Raw genomic sequence first — 9,946 nt, forward strand, 5'->3', positions numbered from 1 at the left:
ACTGGTAGGAAAATGCGCATATTTTCCAATGCGGATTCTAGAGTATTAGCATGAAAATCTGTCGCCAATTGAATAGAAACCTAGCTGGTGACCGAAAGGGAGAATGCGTATGTGTTCTCCATCTGACATTGAGGATCTCATATGTGACACTGGTTAACCACTGTAACAGTGTCGCGGAGCACGTGGTCATCTTTGGTCCTGATGCTGTGACCACTTTCCTCGGCACGCGCCGCGCATTTAGGGGTGTGTTCACGATGTACTAGCAAGTCTGGATGGGAATTTTCCTCATCCTGCCATTTAAACGCCACACACTAACCGTGGCGCAGCAGGCCGACTGCACGGCAAAATATGTAGGCTGGAAGGACACAGAGGACGGCGCGACTCGGTGTAGGCGGGTAAATGGGAAATCTGATGGGCAGTTTGCGCTACAAGGAGCCGAGAACTGTGGAGGAATGCGACTCGACATGGGAGTCAGACTCGGAAAGCGACGAGCAGCCGGGTGATGAGGACAGCGGGATATCGGAGTGTGTCAGCCGGTTTGAGACAGGGAGATGCGGCGAACAGGCGAACATGTCCCCGAAGGTAAATAGGCTACCAACTAACTGGCACACAGAAAAGCAACCACACACACACACAATAGGAAGAAGAGTAGACTGCAATGAGCTAAATTAGAAAATGGAAATGGCACAGCTGCATAGCTGGCTCGCTGAAGATGTCAACATCCCAGACTATAATGTCGGGAAACCAAAATCAGGATTGTATGTAGGCTAGTAGCCTAGTTGAGGCCTATGTCCCAATGTATATGTCCTCAACGTATATGTCGTTGCCATGTCTACGCTACGTTCAATGTCATTGCCAGGGATCCAATTGATGTGGTCTTATGCATTGCCAAAAGTGGCAATCTTATAGCGCATAATTCAATATCGTTCAGTTTTAACCAAAATGTTGTACATCGCTGTCTTGTTTTATGTTCTCGTTTCGTGTCCTCAATGTCCTGCATGAACACGCGGAGGGAGAGTAGGTTAGTGTTGCGCGCAAGTGAGACAGTGACCTGATAAAAGTGACCTATTTTTTTAATACATAAAATATAATAGGGCCAAATAAGGGAGCCCATCTTCCATCGTTTGATTTGGGGAAAATGACACAGTATGCCCATTCCCCAAATCCTGGATGTTTTCAGGTCTAGGCCTTTAGGCTTACTATTTTTTTCTCATTTTTTTTCTTCTGAAAAATGACAATAGGCAACAACCCTACAACTTTGATGGGATGCATCCATGTTCATAAGTATAGAAGAGATAAACAACAATATTTGTTTGTAATGAGTCAATTGCCTTTATAATACCTTGATATGCTTTTATATGGTGCATTTTCCTTCATGTTATCTTGACTGTGAGTGCATTGGAAGCCTGCATGAAGTTAGAATTGCTTTCATGGAGAAGAAATTGGCAGATTATTATTCTACCTACACCAAAAATAGTTAATTCCAGTTCAGTTACGAACCCACTCAAGCCAGACATCTGCTATGCTGTTATGGGTTCGTGTGTCACGCGGTTGATATCATTGTTGCTATCTACTTCAGTCAGTGTTCATTCACTATTTTATTTCCTCTCTCTCTTTTTCTCTTTCTGTCATAGCCTTCTGACTCTAAGTCCAGCACCAAGATGAAGAGGAGTTTTTATGCTGCAAAGGATCTTTACAAATATCGCCACAGCTACCCGGTACGGTGCACACACACACACACACACACACACACACACACACACACACACACACACACACACACACACACACACACACACACACACACACACACACACACACACACACACACACACACACACACTCGCCTGATTTTTCCTGACTCTCCCTCCTCATCCTCACCCTCCCTAGAACTACAAGGCGCCCCGGCTTCCTAATGACTACCGCAACCTCCGCTTCTACCTGAACAAGATCCCTCTAATACCAGACGGTCAGCACACACACACTAACACACAGTGACAAACAGCAACATACCCGTCGGACACACAGCGGAGTGTTACTGGCTCATGGCTTAGAGAGTTTTGATTGGCCTTGGGTCATGTTTGAACAGAGTAGTCCAGAGGATTAAGAGCTGATCTATTGTTCAAACACTAGCCTGCAGACACACACACACACATTTTATGCTGACCCCAAACAGGGCAGGTGTGTTTTCCTGTATCTTTTATGTGATTGACCTGAATCCCTCTCTAGGTATCTTCATTGAGGAGATCCTGACCAAATGGAGAGGAAATTTTGACAAACTGGAGCACAATCACACCTACATACAGTGGTAAGAGGCCCTTCGAGGTACTATGGATGTGTGTGTTAGTGTGTGTGTGCGTGTGTGTGTGTGTCATGCACACCTGTGACTACGTATCAGACCTGGGTTCAAATATGATTTGAGTTTTAGAACCAATCAAGCACAGATTAAGTATTTGAAATGATTTCAAATAGAATTTGAACCCAGGTCTGTAACATATGTATGTTTGGACATAGAAATCTATCTCAACCTTTGTTGCAGGAGCAGAAAGCAGAAAAGAGAACAGCAAAGTACAGCCAATGCTTTCTCTGACACAGACCTACATAACTTAGAGACCTACATAACACCAGGAGAAAAAAACATAGTCACACCACTGAGATTCACATATCCTGCCAATCTCACTTACTCCCTGCAGCGCCAACCTTATTATCTCTCACTTTCTCTCATACTCTCTATTCTGACAGAGCAGTTCATTAGCATAATATCAATTAGTGGGTGTCTAAGCAGCAGTGAGCGTGTGCAGACGAGTGGCTGTTGCTCATTGAATTTACTTACAGTGCCTTGCAAAAGTATTCATCACCCTGGGCATTTTTCCTATTTTGCTGCATTACAACCTGTAATTTAAATTGATTTTTATTTTTATTTCATGTAATGGACATACACAAAATAGTCCAAATTGGTGAAGTGGAATGAAAAAAATAACGTATTTAAAAAAGTATAAAACATTAAAAACAGAGAAGTGGTTTGTGCATATGTATTCACCCCTTTGCGATGAAGCTCCTAAATAAGATCTGGTGCAACCAATTACCTCCAGAAGTCACATAATTAGTTAGATTGCACACAGGTGGACTTTATTTTAAACCTGTTCTGAAAGGCTCCAGAGTCTGCAACACCACCAAGCAAGTGGAACCATGAAGACCAAGAAGCTCTTCAAACAGGTCAGGGACAAAGTTCTGGAGAAGTACAGATCAGGGTTGGGTTGTAAAAAAATATCCGAAACTTTGAACATCCCACAGAGCACCATTAAATCCATTATTTAAAAATTGAAAGAATATGGCACCACAACAAACCTGCCAAGAGAGGGCCGCCCACCAAAACTCACAGACCAGGCACGGAGGGCATTAATCAGAGAGGCAACAAAGACACCAAAGATAACCCTGAATGAGCTGTAAAACTCCACAGCGGAGATTGGAGTATCTGTCCATAGGACCACTTCAAGGCTTACACTCCACAGTGATGGACTTTACAGAAAAACAGCATTGTTTAAAGAAAAAAGAAGCAAACGTGTTTGATATTCGCCAAAAGGCATGTGGGAGACGTCCCAAACATATGGAAGAAGGTACTTTGGTCAGATGAGACGAAATTGAGTTTTTGGCAATCAAGAAATATGCTATATCTGGCACAAACCCAACACCTCTCATCACCCAGAGATCATCATCCCCATTGTGAAGCATGGTGGTGGCAGCGTCATGCTCTGGGATGTTTTTCATCGACAGGGACTGGGAAACTGGCCAGAATTGAAGGAATGATGGATGGTGCTAAATACCCGGGAAATTCTTGAGGGAAACCTGTTTCAGTTTTCCAGAGATTTGAGACTGGGATGGTGGTTCACCTTCCAGCAGGACAATGACCCTAAGCATACTGCTAAAGCAACACTCAAGTGGTTTAAGGGGAAACATTTAAATGTCTTGGAATGGCCTAGTCAAAGCCCAAACCTCAATCAAATTGAGAATCTGTGGTATGACTTAAAGATTGCTTTACACCAGCGGAACCCATCCAATTTGACAGAGCCAGAGCAGTTGTGCAAAAATCCGGATGGCTATATGTGCCAAGCTTATAGAGAAATACCCCAAGAGACTTGCCTCTGTAATTGCTGCAAAAGGTGGCTCTACATAGTATTGACTTTGTGGGAGGAAATAGTCATGCACACCCAAATTTTCTCTTTTTTTGTCTTATTTCTTGTTTGTCTCACAATAAAAATATTTTGCATCTTCAAAGTGGTAGGCATGTTGTGTAAAGCAAATGATACAAATCCCCCAACAAATACATTTTGATTTCCAGGTTGGAAGGCGACAAAATAGGAAAAATGCCAAGGTGGGGAATACTTTTGCAAGCCACTGTAATAAGAGACAGCAGTGGGAGAGAGATGCGCGTATAGAGGAAAAGAGGACAGTAGGGAAGAGCAAGAGAATAAAGACAGACAAGAGAGGACAGGGGGACTTGCATAGAAAAGTCAAGGGGAGAGAGTTCACCTCACTCTTTGACAGTCTTCTCTCTCTGTCTTTATTGCAGGCTTTTCCCTCTGAGGGAGCAAGGGCTCAACTTCTATGCTCAAGAACTCACTCAGGAGGAGATCAAGGTAAAGACAATAACAAGACTTAACCATGTGGTTTGACTGATCTGAAAATGTCAGTATGCCATCATGTTGTACAGGAATTTTGAATATTGGGGGATCTACTTACACTTCCGGCTGATCTTTGCTGTGTCCCATAGGAATTCCAAAGCACTCGGGAGGCCAAGAGGCGATTTCTGCTGGCGTACACACTCATGCTGGATTTTTACGGGATCAAACTCCTGGATAAAAGTGGGAATGTCGCCCGAGCTTCCAACTGGCAAGAACGCTTTCAGCACCTCAATGAGTGAGTGGTAAACACAGGTGTACTTACACACACTCACACAATTTCTCTCTGAGTCTATAGCGAAGGTGGTTTGGTGATGAGTAACCTATCTCTCCCTCTCTCCCCAGGTCCCAGCATAACTATCTGCGGATCACACGCATCCTCAAGTCTCTGGGTGAGCTGGGCTTTGAGGCCTTCAAGGCCCCCTGGTGCGTCTGCTGCTGGACGAGGCTCTGTGTCGGGGCACCCTGCCCAACATGCTGCACAGCACCCTAGAGTATTACGTCTACACCATACGCCTCCGCTCCCACCGCCGCAGCCTGCTCCGGTACGCCCGCCAGCACTACCAGCCGGCCAACACCTTCCTCTGGGGGCCCCCGGCCAGGAGGAGAGTAGCTGAGGCAGGGCCAGGAGGCAGGGTGGCAGAACCCACCCCAGAGAGGGAGAGGAGAGGAGGAGACCCCCATAGGGCTTGTAGTCCACTTACGAAGAAAGACTCAGTGGGAGGGTGGGGTGGGGGAGGAGATGGGAAGGGAACCAAGGTCTATACCGTCTCCACCAAAACCCTCCAGGAGGGGGTGATGGAGAGGGGTAGGGGGGACAGGGTCAAGTACATTGAGACTGTTCCACTGTAGGGAGAATAGTTTAGGGAAGAAGTGGTGTATGTGTGTCTTGATGGATTGGGGGGTGGTTGGGGGGGTTATTGTAGCAATACTGGCCAATGCCATGTTTTTATGAACTCAAATGTCGTAGCTAAATTGTAGTAGCTAAGTTTAGTATGCAGCACAATCCTTAATGTTAAACTACTCTTGCAATGTTTTCTCTCTTGTCACAATGTCATTCTTCCTTTTGTGTAGATTGACTGCACTTGGTAATCCACTAATTGTACAGAACCTTCTAGCCAAGCAGATCACATGTAGGGCTTAGCATACAACAAGCAGCCTGATCGGTTGGAAGTATGAAACAAATAATCTGATAGGATATGAACAACTGCTTGAAAGGGCGGCTGCTGTGTGGAACCTTGCACCTTTGACAATCTGTCTTCCTATATGAAATAGCTCTGTTACTTCCTGAGCTGATCTTTCTGTTGACTGCTGAGCCTGGCGATGACGGTGAAACTTTGGGTGTCAGAATCCCATCTTCCTCCACAAAGCCTTCTGTAGCTTTCCGAGCAGCCAAGCTAGTCAGACGCACAGGCTCATATGAGCTTTTCAGGTATACTGTAATGTGATTGATAATATGGGCTCAAGTATTAACACTGTAGCTATCAGTGTGTCGAGACTTTAGTGTGTGTGTGTGCTAGGCAATTTGTGTACTACTATCTGAAGTGCCTCTTTTTATATTCATCTTTTACTGGTTGATTGTGTGCCATTAGGGATGTGTGTGTGTGTACTGACCAGTGGTTGTGTTAAAGGGTGTTTTCGGGTATGAATGTGGTTACCTGATGAGTGTTAGCGAAAAGGTAGGATTTGCTTTCACAAGGACAGAACGTGACCATTTCAGTGTACCGGTATTCTTATAAACACGCAAATAACTTGACGGCAGCTTGACATAGCTCTTTTTTTGAATGGCACACATTTCACATGATTCACAGTCACGGGTGACAACAGTACCTGGCACTTGGGTCCTGAATCCTGGACCAATCTATTGGGGACGTGCAAGACTTTAATTGGATCCGAATCCAGGATGGTGATATTGCCTGTTTTTTTTTTATTGGGAAAAGAAAATGCATAACTGTTGAGTGTATGTAGATACAAATAAGCATTTATAGTAAAGCCTATACACAACTTATTATTCATACAGACAGATTTACTCACTCTTTCCCTCACCCATAAACCCATAGACAATAGAGTATCTCGTCTTTGTATACAGTGCATATCTGTTGTTTTAGGATTTCTCTTTCTCACACTCTCTTTCTCTTCCTACTCTTCATCTACCACTTCTTCCGCAATTGCGAGAATTAAAGGAGGCTGAGTGGATGGCTTGAATCCAACTCTCTTTCTTTCTTGTTCTCTCTCATTCTGTCTCTCCTTATCTCTAGCCATACAGTTGGTTGGCATTGGTGTACTGAAATGATGTGCCAATAAGGAAAAGTTAAAATGCAGAGGAAATTTAGATTATGATAAAGAAGAATCTATTCCCTCTCTGTTTCTCTCCAGACCCTCATTGTTTAACTGCCTCTATTGCCATCTGGGCTGAGATGACGCAATTTGGGAGGGGATGGAGGATTGGCCGAGAAACAGGAATGAGGAGAGGAACTAACTGTAAATCCAGTCTATGGAATGCTGGAAACTCTTCAAATGTTTTACTTCCATATACAATGTATAGTGGTCTGTTTCAGGGATAGATGCATCTCTCTCTCTCTCTCTCTCTCTCTCTCTCTCTCTGCGTCCATCCTTGTGACTGACTTGTCTTTGGATGTGTAAAGGTTCCATACATAAGTATGTTTTGTAACTTGTATCAATTCTTATGATTTGTATAGAAAGTGTATGGAGACACATTTTTTACTGTATTAAAATATGGCAAGTCAAAATGAAAAGACAATGTGTACTTTCTTGTGCGTATGTGTGTGTGTGTGTTGTGTGTAAGAGAGACTATATGGGAGTAGAGAGCGCTGGTGGCAAGACCCTACAGACAAACCCAACCAGCTACATTTCTCATTGTTCGACATATACTAATGGCAAATGATATTGTCACCGTTAGATGTATAGAACATGTCGGTTCAAGCCATTCTATGAGCCTGACCTACTATGACCCCGACTTCCCCACGGCAGTTTACAAGACCACAGAAGGCGAGTGTATAGACAGCAGCACACATATGAGTCCAAAGAGTGCTATGGATATCCAGAGTTATGGCAATTTCGGTTAACAGTAGAGTTTTTAAAACTTAAACAATCTGAAGTAACACACACAGTTTGGTGTAAATTAAAGTGTGTTGTGAGAAGAAAAATGCGTGTGATATGATGTGTGATCTGGGGCGGCAGGGTAGCCTAGTGGTTAGAGCATTGGACTAGTAACCAGAAGATTGCGAGTTCAAACCCCCGAGCTGACAAGGTACAAATCTGTTGTTCTGCCCCTGAACAGGCCCACTGTTCCCAGGCTGTCATTGAAAATAAGAATTTGTTCTTAACTGACTTGCCTGCTTAAATAAAGGTGAAATAATAAAAAATAAAAAATAAAAACATACACACACAAACACATGCAAAAGGCATTTTATACAATTTAAAAATGTCAAATACATTTCACAACACATTAGGTGTGTGCCCCGTCCACTACTCTACTACCACATATCTACAACACAAAATCCATGTGTACGTGTGTATAGGGCGCATGTTATTGTGTGTGTCAGTCCCCGCTGTTCCATAAGGTGTATTTTTATCTGGTGTTTCAAATTTTACTGCTGGCATGAGGTACTAGATGTGGAATAGAGTTCCATGTAGTCATGGCTCTATGTAGTACTGTGTGTTTCACATAGTCTGTTTTGGACTTAGGGACTGTGAAGAGACCTCTGGTGGCATGTCTTGTTGGGTATGCATGGGTGTCCAAGCTTTGTGCTAATAGTGTAAACAGACAGCTTGGTGCATTCGACATGTCAATACCTTTCACAAATACAAGTAGTGATGAAGTCAATCTCTCCTCTACTTTGAGCCACGAGAGATTGACATGCATAAAAAATCTGCATAAAAAACATGCATAAAAAATGGTATTAATGTTAGCTCTCCATCTACAGTAACAGTCAAAAGTATGAACACACCTGCTCATTCAAGGGTTTTTCTTTATTTTCACTATGTTCTAATGGTTACTATGTAACCAGAAAAGTGTTAAACAAATCAAAATATATTTTATATTTGAGATTCTTCAAAGTACCCACCTTTTGCCTTGATGACAGCTTTGCGCACTATTGGCATTCTCTCAACCAGCTTCATGAGGTTTTACACCTCATTGCAAATCGTCTGGGTAGCCAGTTGACTAGATGTTCGGGAGTTTTATGGCTTGGGGGTAGAAGCTGTTCAGAAGCCTCTTGGACCTAGACTTGGAGCTCCTGTACCGCTTGCCGTGCGGTCGTCTATGACTAGGGTGGCTGGCGTCTTTGACAATTTGTAGGGCCTTCCTCTGACACCGCCTGATATATAGAGGTCCTGGATGGCAAGAAGCTTGGCCCCAGTGATGTACTGGGCCGTTCTCACTACCCTCTGTAGCACCTTGCGGTCGGAGGCCGAGCAGTTGTCATACCAGGCAGCGATGCAACCAGTTAGGATGCTCTCGACAGTGCAGATGTAGAACCTTTTGAGGATCTGAGGATCCATGCCAAATCTTTTCAGTCTCCCGAGGGGGAATAGGTTTTGTCGTGCCCACACTGTCTTGGTGTGTTTGGACCATGTTAGTTTGTTGGTGATGTACACACCAAGGAACTTGAAGCTCTCAACCTCCTCCACTGCAGCCCCGTCAATGAGAATGGGGGCATACTCGGTCCTCTTTTTCCTGTAGTCAATAATCTCCTTTGTCTTGATCACATTGAGGGAGAGGTTGTTGTTGTCCTGGCACCACAAGAAAAGGTATTTGACCTCCTCCCTATAGGCTGTCTCGTTGTTGTTTAAGGATGGTGTTGGAGTCGTGCCTGGCCGTGCAGTCATGAGTGAACAGGGAGTACAGGAGGGGACTGAGCACGCACCCCTGAGGGGCCCCTGTGTTGAGGATCAGCATGGCGGATGTGTTGCTACCTACCTTTACCACCTGGGGGCGGGCCGTCAGGAAGTCCAGGATCTAGTTGTAGAGGGAGGTGTTTAATCCCAGGGTCCTTAGCGTATTGATGAGCTTTGAGGGCACTATGGTGTTTAACGCTGAGCTGTAGTCAATGAATAGCATTCTCACATAAGTTTTCCTTTTGTCCATGTGGGAAAGGGCAGTATGGAGTGCAATAGATATTGCATAATCTGTGGATCTGTTGGGGCAGTATGCAAATTGGTGTGGGTCTAGGGTTTCGGGGATGATGGTGTTGATGTGAGCCATGACCAGCCTTTCAAAGCACTTCATGGCTACAGACGTGAGT

The 9,946-nt window shown here is 44.2% G+C and overlaps 1 protein-coding gene across 1 annotated transcript; it reads left to right on the forward strand.

Annotated features, from left to right (window-relative positions):
* Nucleotides 1-245: 245 nt before the first annotated feature.
* LOC135511638 (opioid growth factor receptor-like protein 1) lies at nucleotides 246-5,531 on the forward strand. Its single transcript, XM_064933123.1, is given in 8 exon segments — nucleotides 246-582; nucleotides 1,635-1,718; nucleotides 1,891-1,969; nucleotides 2,230-2,308; nucleotides 4,571-4,637; nucleotides 4,772-4,917; nucleotides 5,025-5,095; nucleotides 5,098-5,531. Coding segments are annotated over 8 exon segments (1,143 nt in total). The 5' UTR covers nucleotides 246-399.
* Nucleotides 5,532-9,946: the final 4,415 nt, after the last annotated feature.

The sequence above is a fragment of the Oncorhynchus masou genome, chromosome 24 (genome assembly GCF_036934945.1).
Source record: "Oncorhynchus masou masou isolate Uvic2021 chromosome 24, UVic_Omas_1.1, whole genome shotgun sequence".
NCBI classification, from domain to species: Eukaryota; Metazoa; Chordata; class Actinopteri; order Salmoniformes; family Salmonidae; genus Oncorhynchus; species Oncorhynchus masou.